The sequence below is a fragment of the Theropithecus gelada genome, chromosome 1 (genome assembly GCF_003255815.1).
Source record: "Theropithecus gelada isolate Dixy chromosome 1, Tgel_1.0, whole genome shotgun sequence".
NCBI lineage: Eukaryota > Metazoa > Chordata > Mammalia > Primates > Cercopithecidae > Theropithecus > Theropithecus gelada.
Window position 1 is genome coordinate 30,094,206 of NC_037668.1, and position 22,609 is coordinate 30,116,814.

At 53.1% G+C, this 22,609-nt stretch overlaps 1 protein-coding gene across 1 annotated transcript in view; it reads right to left on the reverse strand.

The window, feature by feature from the left end:
* Positions 1-20,388, reverse strand: part of C1H1orf159 (chromosome 1 C1orf159 homolog) — a 29,969-nt gene extending 9,581 nt beyond the window's left edge. Inside the window, exons 1-4 of the mRNA XM_025381189.1 lie at positions 20,193-20,388; positions 3,845-3,957; positions 3,229-3,322; positions 2,108-2,183 (exon numbers count right to left, since the gene is read on the reverse strand). Coding sequence (XP_025236974.1) covers positions 2,108-2,183; positions 3,229-3,300 — 148 coding nt within the window. The 5' untranslated portion in view covers positions 3,301-3,322; positions 3,845-3,957; positions 20,193-20,388. The remainder of the gene's footprint in view (positions 1-2,107; positions 2,184-3,228; positions 3,323-3,844; positions 3,958-20,192) is intronic.
* Between the last annotated feature and the right edge of the window lie 2,221 nt (positions 20,389-22,609).

The window sequence follows — 22,609 nt, forward strand, 5'->3', positions numbered from 1 at the left end:
CCCCCCACGGCTTCCCCCAGGACCCCCCACAACCTCCCCAGGACCCCCCCACGGCCTCCCCAGGACCCCCCCACGGCCTCCCCAGGACCCCCACCTGCAATGCCTGGAGCCGCTGCCTCGAATGCCGTGTTCCCTCTAGCGGCCCAGGCAGGACAGGCCCACCCCCAGCAGCACAGCCTCCTACCCCAAGCTGATCCTGAGCCTTGGTCTGTCTGTCACCTTCACACCCTGGCGCCCTCCCCGGGGTCTCTCCTGGGGGATCCTGCAAAACCAGGCCGCATTCCCACCCCAGGCCGGTGCTGCCCTGAAGCCTCGTTTCTGCCCACCGGCCAGGGTGCCTTTAAGGACAGGACTTGACTCTTACCCCTCGACTTTCTAAGTATCTCCAACACTTAGCCCAGAGCTGAGCAGACACACGCTGGATGCTGACTCCAGTGCTCATGCTGGTGTGGGCCACGGGTGGACCACATGCCTCGACCCTTCCTCACGGACTGACCTGAATACGAACGGGCCATGGCGACATGGTGGCCCCGCGCGGTTGTGACAGGGGCTGCTCTGCGGATGCACCTCTTGGGAGAATGGAAGCCCACCCACTCAGTCCTCCCGGGGCGGAGCCGCGTTGTCCCAGCGCTGGGGCAGCCTCTGTCTCCCCGCATCTCCTGGCACAGGGCTCAGGCGGACCTCAGTGAGGCTCACTCTGACCTGAGAGTCTCTTGCCCCGGAGGCCGAGGAATGGAGTCCACGGCAGGGAGCCCAACACCAGCTCTGCGCTGTCCCCAGAAGTGCCCACTGCCTCCCCGAGCAGACACGTGACCGGACTTCTCTATGAGCTGCCAATGGCGGGGCCCTACGCAGGGAGAAGTGCATCCAACACCGAGGCCTGGCCTCTCTCCACATGCGCCTGACGGTTCCCACCCTGCGCCCGTACATGGGGCCACCTCGGCCCTTGGACCTCACGACCCGCTGGCCTGGCCCCTCCATGGGCACCGTGACTGCTGCATAGCTGCCTGCGCCCACGCAGTGCCTGGGGTACACGATCCCTCACGGGAGACGCCACGCCCCCAGCACTCTTGCTGCCACGGGGGTGTGAGTGGGGTGGTTTCCACCTGGCCACCAGGGCTTCCGCATCAGAGCATGAGGGGCCCCAAGGTGCTCAGTTTCCTCCCAGTCTCTCTGTTCTCCCTCAGAGCGGTGCCCCCCTCCTCCTCCTACCCCGCTTGCACCTCAGATGTCACTGCCTTCCTGCAGCCTCCTCAACTCCCACACCCAGCCTCAGACCCCCACGCCCAGCCTCGGACCCCCACGCCCAGCCTCACTGGCTGCCTCAGCCTCCATCTTGGCCATGCCCTCCTCACAAGGCCCCTGGGTCCCCAGGAGCAGCCCCTCTGGGTTCTTCCATCATGGGAGGGCTGGACCCCCAGGATGAGAGTGCCAAGGCCCTTGGAGGGACAGCCTGGACATCTCAGCCCCACGTCCACCACGGCCCCACTGGAGACCACCCCAAGGGCTCCCAAGGAGAGGCCCGTGCACCTTCTCACTCTGTCCTCCCCTCCCCTGGCTGCTCCCACTGGCTGTCCCCACCAGCCTCGACCTCCCGACGTCCAGCTGCCCCCAGGTAGTCCCTTCTGCAGCCTCCAAGAACCTCCAATGAACAGGGCCTGCCCGTGGCGCACCGACACAGGCATCCTCTGGCAGCATCCCACTCCACGTACAGGGGCCAGCAGCACCTCTGCCCGAGCACGGACAGGCAAAAATGTCTCGGGCTTTGCCAAAGGCCTCTAGAGCCAGCACTGCCCCCATGAGAATGGCTGAGCTCATGGGCCGCTCCCCCAGACCCTTCCCCCAGCACCTTTCTGTTCTCAGCTCCTGCCTCTGCTCCCAGCCCTCTGCCGGGCCAGTCTCCTCACTGGGCCAATGCTCAAGGCTGCCCGCCAGGAAGGAGGTTCAGCTGTCCTTCCCCAAGCTCCACAGTCCTCACCGTCCCGCCCACTCCCCCGGCCCCGCAGAGCAGATGAGCACTGTCCTTGTCACCGAGGGGAGGGACTTTGGCACACACGCCAGTGGCTCAGTGGCTGGTCTGGAATCTGCTTGAGACAAAGTAGCTTACCTGGGCCACATAGGCTTGCACCTGGGCAGCTGGCGTTGACGCCCACCACATCCACACAGCACTCGGGCAGCTGGGCCTGGAGGGGACACAGCAGTGAAACTCCAGGACACACCTGCTAGGCAGGCTCGTGCCCAGAGCAGCAGTGGCTGAGGGGTGCCGTATGAGCACATCTCGACATCCACAGCTCCAGCCTCTTCTGGAGTCAGCATCGGGTGGCCCTCTGTCCCCTGTGGGCCTGGGAGCAAGGAGGGGACTCATGGCCACAGTGCACATCCCTGTGGGACCCTGGGTGGGCGGTCTCCAAGGAAAAGCTGGGCCTGGAACAGAGTAAACCACCCCCACGAGGTGGCACCCGCAGGCCGTGGCAGTGCCACTGACATTCTCTGCAATTCTCTGGACACCCCTCCATCACAGGTTTCCAGCCTGACCCCACAGAGGAAGTGCCTGGGCCTGGCTGGCATTTCAGGGGACGAATTCACGCCTGGGTGCCCAGGTGCTGCACAGGTGCACTGGGTGCTGGCATTTGCGGTGTGTGTGAGGGCCCATTCCTTAACCACAGGCAGGCTGGACAGGCCTGGGGGGCTCAGGGTGCCCTCAGCTTGTGTGTTGATCACAGCTGTGCTGTTGCTCGTGACCTGAATGCAGTGAACGGTGAGGGCGTCCAGGGGTGACGGTGGAGTACGGGAGAGAATCCACACCGCCAGGGAGAGGTCCAGGTCCAGTCCCTCAAACGCCCCAGCCAGGTTGGCAAGGGGTCCCCACCCCCCACCACTCCGACTCCCAGTCGGGAACCGCTGCAGCTACACTCCCCGATAGCAACGTGCGGCGGGCTGTGCCGTCACCGCTGGCAGAGCTGCTCCCAGTGCGGGTCACGATGCCTCACCATGGGGGCCCCGCCAGACCCAGCCATTCCTGAGCAGGTGCTCACCAAGCAGGCAGTGCAGGGCTCCCCTCTGCGAGGCACAGGCCCCTCTGACCCCAGCAGTGGCCCCGGTCAGCACCTCTGGGACTGGGACATCAGTGTCCTAAGGGTTGAAGGGTTAGACCCCTAGGGGAAGGGCCCACCGCCCTCCTCAGAGGCCCTGGCTTAGGCCGCGTGGACACGTGACGGGGGCACCTACCATGTTCTCCATGGACTTGCTCGCAACTCCCACCAGAAGGCCAGCCAGGAAGGCGAGGTGCCGCAGCGCCATGCCAGGAGCGGATGCGCAAGGCCTGCAACAGTGAGGAGCGCGCAGAGCCAAAGACATGGGGTGGGGCCAAATAGAGATGTCGGCGGGGCGGGCTGAGGCAAGGAGGGCGGAGCCAAATGGAGATGAGTGGGGCTGTGGTGGGGAGGGCGGGGCCAAATGAAAGTGGGTGGTGCTGTGGCACAGAGGGTGGGGCTAAGTGGAGATGGGCGGGGCTGAGGCAGGGAGGGCGGGGCCAAATGGAAGTGGGTGGGGCTGAGGCACGGAGGGTGGGGCTAAGTGGAGATGGGGGGGGGCGGGGGCGGGGGGGGGGGGGCCAAATGGAGATGGGCGGGGCTGTGGTGAGGAGGGCGGGGCCAAATGGAAGTGGGTGGGGCTGTGGCAGAGGCAGATGGCCGAGTCAAATGGAGATGGGGCAGGGCCATGGCAGGGGTCCAGGGCCATGATGGAGAGGGCGGGGCCAAATGGAGGTGGGACGAAAGAGTGAGGGCTTGGGGCCTTTGGAGGCACGGGGTGGGGGGGGGGCGAGGTGTAGGCGGGGCCTTACCTGCCCCTCCAGGATGGGGGATACCGACATCAGCCCTTTGCCTGCCCTGGTGGTCAGGGGTTAGCTCTGGGAGCTCATGGGTTCAGCTGAGCCGTGCAGACCCCGGCCCAGTCCTGCAGATGAAGGCAGCAGGTGAGACTGTGGTCACTCGAGGGCAACCCATGTGGGCTGTGGCCTACGGTGCGGGGTCTGGGTCCAGTCTGGGCCCTCTATCTACACCCTTGCTGGTCCCTGGCTGTCCAGCAGAGCGTCCTGGAGGGGCCGTCCCTGGGCTGTGGGGGCCTTGGCAGGGCTGTCTCCGTGAGCATTTCCCCCGAGCTGGCCTGCTGGCCTCCTGCAGGTGAGAGTGCCTGGGATACAGGCCCTTGGCCTGGCCTTTGCTCAGGGAGCAAGCACGGAACTCAGTGGCCCAGGCTGCACGCAGTGGGCACCGGTCCTCCCGCACAAACCCCTCTCTCCTGCACTTGCCAGCCACAGGACCTGGCGCCATGGCCCTGCCTTCCTAAGTAAAGGGAGGAGACGCCTGCCAGGCGCACAAACCCTCAAGTGGTATCACTGCACTGGCTCAGGGGCCTCCCTGGCAAGTTACCCTGAGAGGGGCTGAGGCCGAGCCAGGCCTGTGGAGCTCCTCTTGCTGGCCTAGGCCAGGGGTCCTTGGACAAGGGCTGTGAGCAGCAGGGAGACTGAGGCCCTGGAGGACACAGATCCAATCCCTGCCACAGGGATGTTCCACTCTGTCACCCACTCCATGCTGGATTCAGGTCATGGCCTCACAAACTGACCAGGCTGCCTAGGTGTGAGCCTGCTGGAGGACTCTGGGAGGTGGGGGTGGTCGGAATTTTTGAACTCAGGAGTTGGAGACCAGCCTGGGCAACACGGCCAGACCCCGTTAAAGTTTACAAAAAGTTTAAAATTAGCTGGGCCTGGTAGCGGGAGCCTGAGGTCCCAGCGACTCAGGAGGCTGAGGTGGAAGGATCGCCTGAGCCCAGAGGTGGAGGCTGCAGTGAACCGAGACTGCACCACCGCACTCCAGCCTGTGCAAGGCGAACTCCATCTCAAAAAAAAAAAAACAAAGCATGCTCTTCTCTAATTCAGCTCCTCCTCTCTCTGATGTGAAATCCTTCAGATGGAACGTGTTAAAGTCACAGACATGCTGCTCGCCCCACCCACAGAGTGTGATCAAGTCTGCTTTCCCTTTTGTCCCTTTAACATTTGCCCAGCAGAGTCCATCTTCCTCTGCTTGGTGGAAAACTCCAGACATCACAGACCCTTCTGCTCCCTCTCTGGTTAAAGGGTGTCCTGAGTACCACAGTAAGTCACAAAACATCATTTTGATTCAGCAACCAGAAGACCAAGATTTCAACCAACACTTTCATCTGCTATTGAGTCAACTCTACAGAGGTGTACTTTACATACAATAAACCACATCCATGTCAGTACACAAGCAGGTGAGTCTGACCACCCCCTTGAAGCTGCCACCACAGCTGGGATGGCGCCTGGTCCCACGCAGCTACCAGCGCTCACTGCGGCCCCCAAAAGCCTGGGCTCCCAGCGCCCAGGAGTTGACGGGACTGCAGCCGTATCTTCTAGAGTCTTATACAAAGGGGCTACACACAGTGACCTTCAGATCCTTCCATGTTGTTTTATCTGCACTTTCTTCCTTTCCACAGCCGAAGGATTTTTCCACCGTGTGGCCAAACATCGCCACCATTACCCATCGCCTGCCGGTGGGTGCCTGGGCTGCTCCCAGTTCCTGGTGACTGGATGAAGCTGCGGCAGAGGCCCTGGCACATGTCTTCATGTGGACATCTGTCTTCATTTCTCTTGGGAGCAGAGTGGCTGGCCCACAGGAAGGTGCACATTTAACTTTCTGAGAAACTGTAGCCATCTTCCACGGGGGCTGTGCTGTTTGCCCTCCCACTGGCAGTGCGGGTGCACACAGGGTGTCGTGCATGTGCGGGATCTTTGCCCTCCCACTGGCAGTGCAGGTGCACGCAGGGTGCCGTGCATGTGCGGGATCTTTGCCCTCCCACTGGCAGTGCGGGTGCACGCTGGGTGTCGTGCACGTGCGGGAGTCTGTGTTGTTTGCATTTCCCCGAAGACTAACAATGGCATCTTTCCATGTGCTTATTAGCCACTTATACATCTTCTTTTCTGAAGTGTCTGCTCATATCTTCTGCCCATTTTGTTTAATCGGGTGGAGTTGTAACATACACTTTTTTTGGCGGGGTGGGGTGGGGTGGCGGATAGGGCCTCACTTTGTCACCCAGGCTGGAGTGCAGCGCCATCGTGGCTCACTGCAGCCTTGACCTCCGGGGCTCAGGCGATGCTCCTACCTCAGCCTCCCGAGCAGCTGAGACTACAGGTGCGCGTCACCACCGCGCTCGGCTAAAACACGTTCTTCGTCAGATTTATGTATATTGCAAATATTTTCTTCCATCCTGTGGTTTGTCTTACCATTTTTTTTCTTTTTTGAGACGGAGTCTCGCTCTGTCGCCCAGGCTGGAGTTCAGTGGTGCCATCTCCGACCACTGCCAGCTCCGCCTTCCGGGTTTACGCCATTCTCCTGCCTCAGCCTCCCGAGTAGCTGGGACCACAGGCGCCGCCACGCCCGGCTAGTTTTTTGTATTTTTAGTAGAGACGGGGTTTCCCCGTGTTAGCCAGGATGGTCTCGATCTCCTGACCTCGTGATCTGCCCGTCTCGGCCTCCCAAAGTGCTGGGATTACAGGTGTGAGCCACTGCATCCGGCCCCTGTCTTATCATTTTCCTTTTTTTTTTTTTTTTGAGACGGAGTCTCGCTCTGTCCCCGGGCTGGAGTGCAGTGGCCGGATCTCAGCTCACTGCAAGCTCCGCCTCCCGGGTTCACGCCATTCTCCTGCCTCAGCCTCCCGAGTAGCTGGGACTACAGGCGCCCGCCACCTCGCCCGGCTAGTTTTTTGTATTTCTTAATAGAGACGGGGTTTCACCGTGTTAGCCAGGATGGTCTCGATCTCCTGACCTTGTGATCCGCCCGTCTCGGCCTCCCAAAGTGCTGGGATTACAGGCTTGAGCCACCGTGGCCGGCCTGTCTTATCATTTTCTTATGGACATCTTCTGAAGTGCAAACATTTTTAATTTTAATGAAGGTTTTAATAAAATTGAATGCATCCATTTTTCCTTTTGTGGTTCTTGTTTTTTGTGTCCTAAGAAACCTCTGCCTTGACCTCGGTCACTAAGATTTACTGCTTTCTTCCAGAAGTGTTACGGTTTTAGTTTTTGCATTTTGAGTCACCTTTGTGTATGGTGAAATGCAGGTCAAACGTCATTTCTTTCCTTATATATAAACAGTTACTAAAAGACTTCTTTCCATGTGGAATTATGTTGATATCTTTATTGAAAATCAATGGACTATAGATGTGAGGTCTATTTCTGGGCTTTCTATTCGGTTCCACTCACCTGTGTGTCTCCTCTTCAGGGATACCGTGGCTGACTGGATTACTGACGCAGTAATTCGAACAGAAACTTTGAAATCGGCTCTGCTTTCCTTAATTGCTCTGGCAATTCTAGGTCAGATGTGTTTCCTATTTTAGACTCATTGTTTCAATTCCTACAAAAAAGCCTACTGTGATTTTGACGGGAGAGCTGAGGTGTGAACAGGATTGAGTCTTTTCATCAGGGACATGCTCTCTCTCTTCATCCCTCCACGTCTTCTTCAGTGTGTCTCAGCAGTGTTTATAGTTTTCAGTGAACAGGTCTTGTGTATCTTTTATCAAGGTAATTACTAAGTATTTTACTTTTTGTTATTACAAATGGAATGGAATTTCTGATTTCATTTTCCAATAGTTTGCTGCTACTATATAATGATAAAATTTTGCACATTAACCTTGATTTCTGGAATCTTGCCAAATTCACTTAATAGTTCTAGCAATTCTCTGTAGCTTTCTTAGGGTCCTCTACATAAATAATCATGTCATCTACAAATAAATACAGTTTTACTTCTTCCTTTCTAATCCTTGTGACTTCAATTTGCCTTTTTTCTTACCTTATCGCAGTGGCTGGGACTTTGAGTATAATGTTGGACAGAAGAGTGAGAATGGGTGTCATCCTTGTTCTTGATTTTAGGGATAAACTGCTCAATATTTCGGCATTAAAAGTACAATGTCTAGTGTCGGTTTGTCATAGATGTCTGTGTATCAGACTCAGGGAGTTTCCTTCTAGTCTTAGTTTGCTGAGGTTTATTTTAAAAAATCATAAAACAGGTATAAATGTTTCCAAATGTCTTTTCTGCACCTATTTCACTGTTCGTCCTTGCCTTCTTTATTCTAGTGACATGGTGGTAACAAAGATTGATTTATGAATCAAAACAACCTTGTATCACTGGGATAAACCATGCTTGGCCGAGGTGTGCTGCCCTCTTAGGCTATTGTTGGATTTCACCTGCCAATACCTTCTTAAGGATTTTTGCCTGTGTTCATGAAGGATAGTGGTCTATAATTTTTTTTTTAGATGTCTTTGTCAGGTTTTGGTATTGGGTTATATTGCCTCATAAAACCAGCTGGGAAATATGCCCTCCTTTTTTAAAGAGAGACAGGGTCTCACTCTGTTGCCAGGTGGAGTCTAGTGGTGCTGTCATAGCTCACTGCAGCCTTGAACTCCTGCAATCAAGGGATCCTCCCACCTCAGCCTCCCAAAGTGCTGGGGTTACAGGGAGGAGTCACAGCACCCATTCCCCCTCCTCTTTTATTTCCTGAAAGACTGTGTAAGAATATTGTGATTTCTTCTTTACATGTTGGCAAGAATTCACCAGGAAACCATGTATGTATGCCAGGAGTTTTCTCGGTAGGTAGGTTCTCTGGTAATGAATTCAATTTCCTGAACAGAAAGAGGGCCATGCAGATTTCCATCACTTTTGACCAGTTACATTCTTCCAAGAGTTTATCCATTGCATTGAAATTGCTACATTTACTGGCCTAAAATCGGTCATAATAGTCACCTAGTATTTTGAAACATGGTCTCGCTCTGTCACCCAGGCTGGAGCACAGTGGTGTGACCTCAGCTCACCACGGCCTCAGTCTCCCAGGCCCAGGTCATCCTCCCACCTCGGCCTCCCAAGTAGCTGGGAACACAGGCAAGTGCTGCCACACCTGGCTAATTTTTTGATTTTTTTTTTTGTAGGGACAGGGTCTCACTATGAAATAAAACTGAAGTACGATGTTGCCAGGGCTGGTCTTGAACTCCTGGGCTCAAACAATCCTCCTGCCTCGGTCTCCCAAAGTGCTGGGATTACAGGCATGAGCCACTGCGCCCGGCCTATCTTTCTATTTGTTTGCTTTTCAGACAGGTCTCTCTCTGTCGCCCAGGCTGGAGTGCAGTGGTGCGATCACAGCTCACTGCAGCCTCAACCTCCTGGGCTCAAGCGATCCTCCCACCTCAGCCTTCTGAGTAGCTGGGACTACAGGCTCGAGCCACCACGCCCAGCTCATTAAATTCTTTTTTTCTTTTTTCTTTTTTGTAGAGATGGGGTCTCCTTATGATTCCCAGCCTGGTCTCAAACTCCTGGGTTCAAGCAGTCCTCCCGCCTATGCCTCCCAAAGTGCTGGGATTACAGGTGTGACCCACCTCACCTGGCTCTCATTTCTTAAAATTGACCATTCTTGGTAGAGGTTTGTCAATCTTTCCAATCTTTTAGGGAAAAAATCAGCTTTTCATATTGTTAAGGTTTTCCATTTTTTCTTTCATGCTTGTGATGCCATTGATTTCTGTATTTTTCTTTATTTCCCTTTTTTAAATTTTTTTTAATTTTTTTTTTCAGACGGAGTCTCGCTTTGTCGCCCAGGCTGGAGTGCGGTGGCGCGATCTTGGCTCACTGCAAGCTCCGCCTCCCGGGTTCTCGCCATTCACCTGCCTCAGCCTCCGAGTAGCTGGGACTACAGGCGCCCGCCACCATGCCCGGCTAATTTCTTGTATTTTTAGTAGAAACGGGGTTTCACCGTGTCAGCCAGGAGGATGGTCTCGATCTCCTGACCTCGTGATCCGCCCGCCTCGGCCTCCCAAAGTGCTGGGATTACAGGCGTGAGCCACCACGCCCGGCCGCCTGGCCCCCTTTTTTGGCTTTGGGTTTCTTTCTTTTCCTAGCTTCCGGAAGTGAATCTCAGGTCTCTGCTTTCATGCCTTTACATGCACTTACAGCTGTAGAGTTCTAAGTACTGCTTCAGCTACACCAGCAATTCTGATGTTATATTTTCATTATCATTCAGTTGGAAATATATTTTCTTCTGTTTTTTCCCCACCCGAGTTGGAAATTTTTTTTTTTTTTAAACAGAGTCTCGCTCTGTCGCCCAGGCTGGAGTGCAGTAGTACAATCTCGGCTCACTGCAAGCTCCGCCTCTCGGGTTTTTAAGCAGTTCTCTGCCCCAGCCTCCCGAGTAGCTGGGATTACAAGTGTGTGCCACCACGCCCAGCTAATTTTTTGTATTTTTAGTAGAGATGGGGTTTCACCATGCTGGCCAGGCTGGTCTTGAACTCCTGACTTTGTGATCCACCCGCCTCAACCTCCCAAAGTGCTGGGATTACAGGTGTGAGACACCGCGCCTGGCCCCAGCCTGGAAATATTTTCTAATTTCCCATTTGAGTTCTTCTTTGACCCAGGGTTTATTCAAAAGTGGGTTCATTTCCAAACATTTGAGTTTTTCCTGTTTTATTTGTTGTTGATTTCTAATTTAATTCCTTTGTGCTCAGAAAGTGTACTTTGTATGATTCTTTTAAAATTGGTTGGAACTTGTTTTAGGACACAGCAGTTGGTCTGTGCTGGAAAATGTACCATGTGCGCTTTGGTTATTTACTATGTGTAACTTTTGGTTTTTGTTTTTTTTTGAGAAGAGTTTTGTTCTTCTTGCCCAGGCTGGAGTGCAATGGTGTGATCTCGGCCCACTGCAAGCTCCACCTCCTGGGTTCACGCCATTCTCCTGCCTTAGCCTCCCAAGTAGCTGGGATTACAGGTGCCCGTCACCACACCCAGCTAATTTTTGTGTTTTTAGTAGAGATGGGGTTTCACCATGTTGGCCAGGTCGGTCTTGAACTCCTGACCTCAGGTGATCCACCTGCCTCGGTCTCCCAAAGTGCCTGAATTACAAGCGTGAGCCACCACGTGCAGCCTGATATGTTACTATAAATACCACTTAAGTCAAGATGATGATAGCGTTATTCAGATCCTGCATGTCTTCAGATGTTTCTGGTCTACTGTTCTAAGAATTGGAGAGAGAGAGATGTTAAAATCTCCTCCTATGATTGTGGGATTGTCTATTTCTCCCTTTAATCCTGTTGGATTTGCTTCATGTATTTTGAGGCTCTGTTATTAGGCACATTCATAACTGATGTCTTCCCTTCCCTGCTTTCCCTCTGGTAACACTCTGTATCTTGAAACTGATTTCGTGTTACATAAATATAGCCACTCCAGGCTGGGTGCGGTGGCTCATGCCTGTAATCCCAGCAATATGGGAGGCCAAGGCAGGCGGGTAATTTGAGGTCAGGAGTTCGAGACCAGCCTGGCCAATGTGGTGAAACCCCATCTCTACTAAAAATACAATAATTAGCTGGGTAAAGTGGTGCGTGCCTGTTGTCCCAGCTCCTTGGCAGGCTGAGGTGGGAGAATCGCTTGAACTCAGGAAATGGAGGTAGCAGTGAGCCGAGATCATGCCATTGTACTCCAGCCTTGGAGACAGAGCGAGACTCCATCTCAAACAACAACAACAACAACAACAACAACAACAACAACAACAGCCACTCCAGCCTGATTATATATATACACATACACGTGTATATATGTGTGTATATGTATATATGTATATGTGTGTGTGTGTGTTTGTGGTTTTTGCAGTCACTTTCAGCCTACCTGTGTTTTTTATATTTAAAGTGTATCTTTTAGCTGGGTGTGATGGCACACGCCGCTAATCCCAGAGACTCTGTATCAAAAAAAAATTTTTTTTTTAAATCTCACAGACTCAGTCTATCAGTTCACGGTCTATCGGCCCAGGCTCTGTCGGCCCAGGCTCTGTCCGCCCAGGCTCTGTCGGCCCAGGCTCTGTCCGCTCAGGCTCTGTCGGCCCAGGGTCTGTCGGCCCAGGCTCTGTCGGCCCAGGCTCTGTCCGCCCAGGCTCTGTCGGCTCAGGCTGTGTCCGCTCAGGCTGTGTCGGCTCAGGTTCTGTCGGCCCAGGCTCTGTCCGCCCAGGCTCTGTAGGATCAGGCTCTGTCGGCCCAGGGTCTGTCAGCTCACGGGTTATCAATCAGCTCACAGTCTTGACAGTGCTGTGCTGTGTGTGATCTGTTATTTTTCTCTGGCTGCTTTCAAGATTTTAAAAGTTAATCTTTAGTTTTTAATCGTTTTGGGGCTGGGCATGGTGGCTCACACCTGTAATCCCAGCACTTTGGGAGGCCAAAGCAGGTGGATCACCTGAGGTCAGGAGTTCGAGACTAGCCTGGCCAACAAGGAGAAACCCCATTATCTACTAAAAATACAAAAATTAATTGGGTGTGGTGGTGTGGGCCTGTAGTCCCAGCTACACGGAAGGCTGAGGCAGGAGAATCACTTGAACCGGGAGGTGGAGGTTGCAGTGAGCCGAGATCACACCACTGCACTCCAGCCTGGGCGACGAGAGCAAAACTCCATCTCAAAAAAAAAAAAAAAAAAAAAAAAAATTTTGAAGTGATGGGTCCAGGTATGGTTTTATTCACATTTATACTGTTTGAGATTCTTAAAACTATAAACTTATGTCTTTCACCAAATTTGAAAGTTTCTGGTTACTGTTTCTTCAAGTATTTCTTCTGTCAGCTGTGCCTCTCCTCTCCTGGACTTCTGTAATTACCTGCATGTTAAGACATGTCCATATCTCCCTACAGGTCCCTGAAGTGTTAGACATTTCATCGATATTGCCCTACAGGTCCCTGAGGCTCTGTTCATGGTTTTGTTTTGTTTTTTTCCTCCAATCACTTCCACCCTCTCTCTCTCTTTTTTTTTTTTTTCACAGATTGGACAATTTCTATTCCTCTGTCTTTGAGGACTCTGCCTATTTTCTCTGTTATTTCTCTTCTGTTATATTCATTTGGTGAATTTTAAAATTTCAGATCTTGGTTGGGTGCAGTGGCTCACACCTGTAATCTCAGCACTTTGGAAGGCTGAGGCAGGTGGATCACCTGATGTCAGGAGTTTGAGACAAGCCTGGCCAACATAGTGAACCCCCTCTCTACTTAAAAAAAAAAAAAAATCGCCGGCCGTGGTGGCAAGTGCCTGTAGTCCCAGCTACTCAGGAAGCTGAGGCAGGAGAATCACTTGAACCCGGGAGGCGGAAGTTGCAGTGAGCCGAGATCACACCACTGCACTCCAGCCTGGGTGACAGAGTAAGACCTTGTCTCAAAAAAAAAAAAAATAAAATAAATAAATAAATAAATAAATAAATAAAATAAACAAAATAAAATTTCAGATCTTGGTTTTTTTGTTTGTTGTTGTTTTTGTTTTTGAGACAGTTTCGCTCTTGTCCCCAGGCTGGAGTGCAGTGGCACAGTCTCGGCTCACTGCAACCTCCGCCTCCTGGGCTCAAGCGATTCTTTGCCTCCGCCTCCCAACGTGCTGGGATTACAGGTGTGAGCTACCACGCCCAGCCAGATCTTGTATTTGTTTAACCTAAAATTCCCATTTGGCTCATTTAAACATGTTTCCTCTGCTGAGATTTCCGGCACTTTGTTCATTCTGCATGCATTTCCCCTTTCTTCACTGAGCACAGTCCCTAAGCCTGCTCCAAAGTGCTTTTCTGATGACCCCAGCAGCTAGGTCAGGGCACGATTCATATCTGTCGTCTTTCCCTTCGAGAAGGGCGCACGTTTTCCCGGCTCTTCATATGTTAGTTTGAACTGCATCCCACCCATTGCAAACGTCACATTGTGGAGACACCGGATTCTGAGATACTCCTCTGAAGAGAATCCATGTTTCTACTTAGCAGGCAATTAATTTCATTAGATTCCAACTGCAAACGCTGTCACACCTGCGGTGAGCAGTGGCTCAGGTCACTGCATGGCACGGGGTGCATGCAGGGGTCAGGGGTTTGCCAGAAACGAGTGGCATCTACACACAGGACTCCTCCTCTCTGAGTCCTTCTGGGGCTTCTACTCTCATTTTCGAGTGGCTGTGGGTGCCTCGCTCCTTCCCCTGCCTGCTCCTCGTACTTTCTTTTTTGTTTGTTTGTTTTTCGGAGACACATTCTGCCTTGTTGCCCGGGCAGGAATGCAGTGGCGGCGATCCTCTCACCCCGGCCTCCTGAATAGTTGGGAATCAGGTAATGTTCTAGTCTTTTGTAGACACTGTTTTGCCCAGGCTGGTCCTGAACACCTGGCCTCAAGTAATTCTCCCGTCTCAGCCTCCCAAAATCCTGAGATTACAGGAGTGGGCTGCCCAGCCAGATAGTAGACTTTTTACTTTTTTTTTTTTTTTTTTTTTTTGAGACGGAGTCTCGCTGTGTCGCCCAGGGTGGAGTGCGGTGGCGCGATCTCGGCTCACTGCAAGCTCCGCCTCCCGGGTTCACGCCATTCTCCCGCCTCAGCCTCCGAGTAGCTGGGACTACAGGCGCCCGCCACCTCGCCCAGCTAGTTTTTTGTATTTTTAGTAGAGACGGGGTTTCACCATGTTAGCCAGGATGGTCTCGATCTCCTGACCTCGTGATCCACCCGCCTCGGCCTCCCAAAGTGCTGGGATTACAGGCTTGAGCCACCGCACCCGGCCTACTTTTTTTTTTTTTTTGAGACAGAGTCTCGCTCTGTCACCCAGGCTGGAGGGCAGTGGCAAGATCTCAGCTCACTGAAGCCTCTGCCTCCCAGGCTCACGCGATTCTCCGGCCTCGGCCTCATGAGTAGCTGGGATTACAGGAGCCCGCCACCACGCCTGGCTAATGTTTTGTATTTTTAGTAGAGACGGGGTTTCACCATGTTGGCCAGGCTGGTCTCCAACTCCTGACCTCACGATCCGCCTGCCTCAGTCTCCTGAAGTGTTGGGATTACAGGCATGAGCCACTGCGCCAGGCCGAGATAGCAGACTTTCTGTCAGTGCGTTAGTCACCTCACACTATCATGTGGGGACTGTGGCTCTCCTCAGGGCAAAGATGCAAAAACAGGAAACTGTGCTGGCTGCTTCCTTCAAGTCTAAACTTGCCTCCAAAATTTGCCCCTCTCCACAGCCCTCAGGGAGCTGTTTCTCATACTCTGTCCAGGGTTATAGTTGCGCCATGGCAGGGTCACTCTGTTAGAAGTTTATTCTTTCACACTGGAAGAAGAACCCCATCCTATGGCTTTCTGTATCCAGAAACCAAAAGTTTCCAGACGGTGGGCACTGGTGTTGCTTCCCAGGGGCTCAGCTCTGGGCAGTAACAAGCCTGCGGTCTGGACATGGTGGCTCACACCTGGAATATCAGCTGCCTGGGAGGCTGATGCGAGGGGACTGCTTCAGGCCAGGAGTTCGAAGCCACAGTGCAGGTGCATTCAAGCTGGTCGAGCCAGGAATGCACCTGCACTCCATCCTGCGCAACAGAGTGAGGCCCTGTCTCAAAGGAGACAAAAAAGCTTTGGCAGCACAGAACGTGGAGAGCACGGGCTGAAAGGACGAGTCTCTTTGTGCTACAGATCCTGGGTCTCCAAGGGATGCAAACCTGTTCACTGTCCGACAACAGCAGCAATCAACACTTACAGAGCACCTGCCACGTGCCAGACCCCACGCAAAGGGATCTGTCTTCACTAATGTCAACGATGCCTCTTATCGCCCCACTTTAAAGATAAGGAAAAAGACTTGAACAAGACCACACGGTGAGTAGGCGGCACGGATAGGCCCAGGCCAGGCCCTCTGACTGCAGAATAAACTGGTGTCTGACAGTTTTCAACTGCAACGTTCAGCAAATATGTTCAGCATGTCTGGCCAACTACCGTAAAATTGTATAGAAATTCTCAATTTAAGAAGTAAAGGCCAGGAGCAGTGGCTCACACTTGGAATTCCAGCACTTTGGAAGGCTGAGGCTGGAGGATCAGAGGCAGGAGTTTTGAGACCAGCCTGGGCAACACGGCGAAACCCTTACAGAAGTCAGCCAGACGCTGGCGCTCGCCTGTGATCCCAGCTACCCGGGAGGGAGGTGGGAGGATCGCTGGAGTCCAGGAGGTTGAGGCTGTAGTGAGCCATCATCGCGCCACCACACCCCAGCCTGGATGACAGAGCAAGACATCTCAAAAAAAAAAGTAAACGCATTGGATTTAAAAAATAAATAAACCCTTAATATTAGACTATTAACTAAAGTAAAAATAATAAGTGTGGGCCGGGCACGGTGGCTCATGCCTGTAATCCCAGCATTTTGGAAGGCTGAGGTGGGCGGATCACGAGGTAGGGAGATCAAGACCATCCTGGCTAACACGGTGAAACCCCGTCTCTACTAAAAATACAAAAAAAAAAAAAAAAAAAAATTAGCTGGGCGTGGTGGTGGGCGCCTGTACTCCCAGTTACTTGGGAGGCTGAGGCAGGACGATGGCATGAACCCAGGAAGATGGAGGTTGCAGTGAGCCGAGATCACACCACTGCACTCCAGCCTGGGTGACACAGCAAGACTCCATCTCAAAATAAATAAATAAAATAAAATAAATAATAATAGTAAGTGTGTTGTAGAATTTTCCAGCATACCTAGAAGTGAAATGTATGCCGACGAGAGCACAGAGTGTAACTGGAGTCTGTTCGCTAAGGTTCTGTGAAGCACAGGAATATTTTTAAAGATGGATTACAGTAAGCTAAACGTGCATATTTAATCTCCAGAGGAACCACTTAAAAAACAACACAAAGAGGCAGAACTAAAAAGTCAGCAGAAGAGATAAAATTGGATTAAAAAACACAATTCACCTACAAAAAAGGAAGGAAAAAGGAGGAGCAGGGAAAAGTAGGTGGAAAAATAAAATCGAACATAAAGATGGGGGATTCCAACCCAAACACTCTAATATCGGCATTAAATACAAATGGCTAAATCTTCAATTAAAAAGTATCAATTAACGTCACTAACTATTAGGGAAATGCAAACCAAAACCAAAATGAAATACTATTCCATACCCATGAGAATGGCTATTACCAAAAAAACAGAAATAAATGTTGGCGAAAGCATGCGGAGAGAATGGAACCCTTGTGCACACTGCTGAGAATATAAAATGGTGTGAAAAACGGTATGTCAGTTTCTCAAAAACTAAACACACACACAGAATTAAACACAGAATTACTCTATGACCCAGGTACTTTACTTGTGGGTCTACACCCCAAAGAACTGAAAACCAGGACTCCAAGAGATGTTTGTACAACCATGTCTTAGCAGCACTGTTCACCACAGCCACCACATCTGCAGCATGGCCCACCACGGCCACCACGTCTGCAGCATGGCCCACCACGGCCACCACGCCTGCAGCATGGTCCACCACGGCCACCACGTCTGCAGCATGGGCCACCACGGCCACCACGCCTGCAGCAGCATTGTTCACCACAGCCAAAAGGTGGGAGCAAGTGTCCACCCACAGATGAATGGATAAACCAAACGTGGTCTATACACACAGTGGAATATTCTATAGTCCTGAAAAGAAACTTTGGATGCATGCTACAACAAGGATGAACCTTGAAAACACTATGCTAAGTGAAAGCAGCTCATCACAATAGGAGAAATACCATATGATTCTACTCATGAGGTTCCCAGGGTCGTCCGTCAAATTCATGGAGACAGAAAAGACAATGGTGGTTACCAGGGGCTGGGGGCAGGGAGGAACGCAGAGTTGGTGTTTAATGGGAACAGTTTCCTTTCCTTTCTTCCTTTTTAAAATGTCTTTCTTTCTTCCTTTTAGAGACAGAGGTTTGCTGTTGCCCAGGCTGGAGTGCAGTGGTGCGATCGCAGCTCACTGCCATCTTGAACTCCTGGGCTCAAGCAACTCTCCCGCCTCAGCCTCCCAAGTAGCTAGGACTACATGCCTGCCACCACATCTGGCTAATTTTATTTTTATTTTTCAGTAAAAAGGGTGCCTTGCTGTTTCCCAGGCTGGTCTTGAACTCCTGGGCCCAAGCGCTCCTCTCTCCTGCGTGTCTTAATGCATGTGCACTGGATAAACACGCGTGTAACGTAGGACCCATGTTCACTGAGAGGTGAGACATTTACATGTAAGACAATGAGGCCCTGTATGGCCAAAGGTGAGGCGGGGCCTGGAAGTCACGCCAGTCACGTCCTCCGTGGACCTTCAGAACCAGTCCGTGGTCGGCGGTGTCTTACCAGGAGGAAGTTACGGACAGTGATGCTGTAGTTATGGCCGGGAAACAGGGAGTCAGTTAGCGCCTGGCAACGAGCCATCACTGTTTCCATTCCGCTCATCTCAGGCCAGTGCCTGCTTAACTGCTAGAGAAAAGGAACTGGAGCCTCATTCTTTAAGTGTGTGTATCGGGGTGTGTGTGTTATTTAATCCTTGCCTGGCACAGCCTTAAGTCCTGATTATAACTTGGCGTCTTATTGCCACAGTCTGTCAGTCTTGTGATCACCACTTTAACACTAATGCTGGTCAGTTGTGTCCAAATCGAGTATAACCAGGTGTGTCCAACTTCCCATCCTTTTATGGCCGGAAATTCAATTTTGAAGGTTTCTCTGGGGTCCCCTTGGCCAAGAGGGAGCTCGTTCAGTCGGCTGGGACTTACGATTTTATTCTTAGTTTACAACATCAGTAATACAATGAACAGGCAAATCAAACAATGGGAGATATTCACAGTACACGCACCAGACAAAAGCCCTGTATATGGAATATATAAAGGACTTTCACAACCTGGTCCTCAAAAATTGGGCAAAAGACGTCCTCGGACACTCAGAAAACGTGTGCGAATGGCAACAGGTGAGTGGAGTACCCGACACGGGTGAGCATCGGGGAAATGCAAACTAAAGCCTCTGCCACCAAACGGCACTCGGCCCCTCCACTGTGGCGACACATGGAACCACTGGGGCTTCCACACCTGGGATGCCGCCTCCCCCGGGCACGTTCCCAAGAAAAACACCACCTGCCCACCAAACGTGCACAAAAATAGGCCCAAGGTCTTCAGACGCTGGAAACCCACCCCAGCGCCCTCAGAGACCACGAGCCTGCAACAGCGCGTCCCACAGCAGCTCCTCGTGCAGCGTCTCAGAGGAAACTCCAAAACGGTTCTCTGTGTGAACCGTGGCAGACGCAAAACCGCCCACACATGTGACTCCTAACACTCAGAGTCAGCGCTCTGGTCCTGCGCGGCAGGCAGGCACTGGAACAGCCTGCGAGGCGGCCTCCGCGGGTCTCAGGCAGAGTCTCCATCACGACAGGAGTCTGGGTTACGCAGGTGAATCCTTTGTCAAAACAAGTTAACTGGACACAAGCTCTGTGTGTTTCACTGCATATAAATTATGCCTCAGTAACTAAATAAATGCATTTTCTATTTTGAAAATCTCATTGGAGCCACAAAGCTACATAATGGGGTGAAAATTTCTACAAGTCAATGTAAAAGTTAGTGAGAATTTAAATTGTGCTATACACTGTTTCACCACCCTTATTTTTCCTTAGAAGAACTGGTTTCAGGGCAGGTGTGGTGACTCCGGCCTGTAATCCCAGCATTCTGGGAGGCCGAGGTGGGAGGATCGCTTGAGCCCAGGAGTTCAAGACCAGCCTGGAAGTGAGATCTCATCTCTACCAAAAAAAAAAAATAGCTGGGCTTGGTGGCACATACCCGTGGTCCCAGCTATTTGGGAGGCTGAGGTGAAAGCCTCTCTTGAGCCCCGGAGGTCAAGGCTACAGTGAGCCACGATGGCACCACTGCACTCTACCTAACCCCTTCTCAACAACAAAAAAGAATTCGTTTCAATGAAAAAATGATGGCTCAGGTCACTGTGATTTTAAATAAGTATCATCTTGCAAAACCACCCTGTAAAAGCAACCACCGGCTGGGGCAGCGGGTAGACCACACCCACGCTCACCGTAACGCCAGCCTCCCGGCAGCAGTCACTGAACAGGGAGGCGGGAGGGCCCGCTGGCGGGCTTCTCACGCTGCCGAACCCCGGTAAACACAGCCCCAAGGGCCGGCTGGAGCTTCCGCTGCACCGTGTAGCTAATGCTGGTCATCTTCATAGCAAGCAAAGGAAGCCAACGTGAAACGTAGCTTTAAGGGCCCAGTGAGAACTGTCTGGGAGCCTTAAACGCAGGCCTCTCTATCTAAAGATCCCCTCTCCTGCTTTGATAGAAACAAATACCGCGAACCCCTTGATGGGCTGTGAAGGAGACATCCCCCTTTGTTGACGTGCACGGTAGACGCTGCCCACCTACCCCTGGGCTCAGCACACCCGAGTCGGGCTGTTGCCGTAGGTGGAGCAGGGCAGGATCGGGCCCACCCCCCACCAGGAAGGTCAGGCCAGCATCAGGTGATGGTCAGGTGGCTGTTAACTGTCTCTCTAAAAGAACTGGTCGCAGCCAGCACCAGGGAAAGGCAGCTCCCAATAGCTAGAAAACACCCGAAACCGGTAGCGTGTGCACTGAGAGGCAAAATGGCAGCATGTAACTGGTCTATGACCTTCCAGGGACGTTTGAGAGGCAAAGGAAGAACGCCTCAGGTGAGCATGAGCACTACTCCAGTGAACACACGGCGCATGCTCCCTCCCTCCAGGGACCACATGGCGCATGCTCCCTCCCGCAGGGCGCACACGGCGCTCCCTCCAGCAGGGCACACACGGCGCATGCTCCCTCCCTCCAGGGACCACATCGCGCATGCTCCCTCCCTCCAGGGACCACATGGCGCATGCTCCCTCCAGCAGGGCACACACGGCGCATGCTCCCCTCCCTCCAGGGACCACACCGCGCATGCTCCCTCCCTCCAGGGACCACACCGCGCATGCTCCCTCCCTCCAGGGCCCACACCGTGCATGCTCCCTCCCTCCAGGGCCCACACCGCGCATGCTCCCTCTCTCCCTCCAGGGACCACATGGCGCATGCTCCTTCCGGCAGGGCGCACACGACGCATTCTCCCTCCGGCAGGGCGCACACGGCGCATGCTCCCTCCAGCAGGGCGCACACGGCGCATGCTCCCTCCCTCCAGTGACCACACCGCGCATGCTCCCTCCCACCAGTGACCACACCGCGCATGCTCCTTCCCTGCAGGGACCACACCGCGCATGCTCCCTCCCTCCAGGGACCACACGGCGCATGCTCCCTCCCGCAGGGCGCACACGGCGCATGCTCCCTTCCACCAGGTAACACAAAGCGCATGCTCCCTCCCACCAGTGAACACAAGGCGCATGCTCCTTCCCTCCAGGGACCACACCGCGCATGCTCCCTCCCTCCCTCCAGGAACCACACGGCGCATGCTCCCTCCCGCAGGGCGCACACTACGCATTCTCCCTCCAGCAGGGCACACACGGCGCATGCTCCCTCCCTCCAGTGAACACACGACGCATGCTCCCTCCCTCCAGTGAACACACCGCGCATGCTCCCGCCCACGTGCAGCAGGCTGCTGCGTGGGTGGACAACCCACCCTGAGGAAGGCTCAGGGAAGAAGGGGTGCAAGACCCTAGACGCCTGCCAGCGTATAAAACCCCAAGTCAAAAGGTGAAACCGTGCACCTGATCTCTCACAGTGCCAGCCTGGCCCTCTTCCAAGGGTACTTCCTTTCATTCCTGCTCTAAAGCTTCAACTTTCACTCCTGTTCTAAAACTTGCCTCAGTCTCTCCTTCTGCCTCATGTCCTTCCACCAAATTTTTTCTTCTGAAGCGGCGAGATTTGAGGCCGCTGCTGACATACTTTGGTGCCGCGACTCAGATACATTCTGCAGGTAACAGAGCTCTGCGGGCTCACCTGAGCTCCATGCTCCATCTCAGCACACACAATCCTCAGCCGGAGTGGTGAGAAGCGGTAGCTCTTTCTTTTCTTTGTGAAACAGGCTGGAGTGCATCGTTGTGATCTCGGCTCACTGCAGTCTCCACCTCTGGGGCTCAAGTGATCCTCCTGCCTCAGTCCCTCGAGTAGCTGGGACTGTTAGTGGCAGAACATATCCCACTTCTGACACCAAAGCACGTTAGCAGCAGTGAATCTCAATTCTTCCCTCCTCCGAAGAAAGAATTTGAGCGGCAGGAGGCAGAAGAGACCCAGGCAGTTTTACAGCAGGAGCAACAGTTTATGAAGAAGCTTTCGAGCAGGAATGAAAGGAAGTAAAGCACCCTTGGAAGAGGGCCAGGCGGGGGACCTGAGAGATCAAGTGCGTGGTTTGACCTTTGACTTCGGGTCTTCTACTGGCAGGCTTCCGGGGTGTGTTACTTCTCCCAGTTCTTCCCTCGGGGTAGGCCATCCTCACGCACGGCTGCCAGCACTTGGGAGGAAGTATGCGCAGAGTTTACTGGAGTTGTGCCCCCGCTCCCTCTAGGCCTTCTCTTCTGAGACGGAGTCTCGCTCTGTCACCCAGACTGCAGTGCAATGGCGCGATCTCGGCTCACTGCAACCTACCCCTCCCGGGTTCAAGCAATTCCCTCCTGCCTTAGTCTCCCGAATAGCTGGGACTACAGGCGCAGGCCACCACGCCCAGCTAATTTTTGTATTTTTATTAGAGACGGGGTTTCACCATATTGGCCAGACTGGTCTCGAACTCCTCGCCTCGTGACCCGCCCACCACCACCCTCCCCGGCCTCCCAAAGTGCTGGGATTACAGGTGTGAGCCACCACGCCCGGCCAAGGCCACCTTCACTGACCAGCCAAAT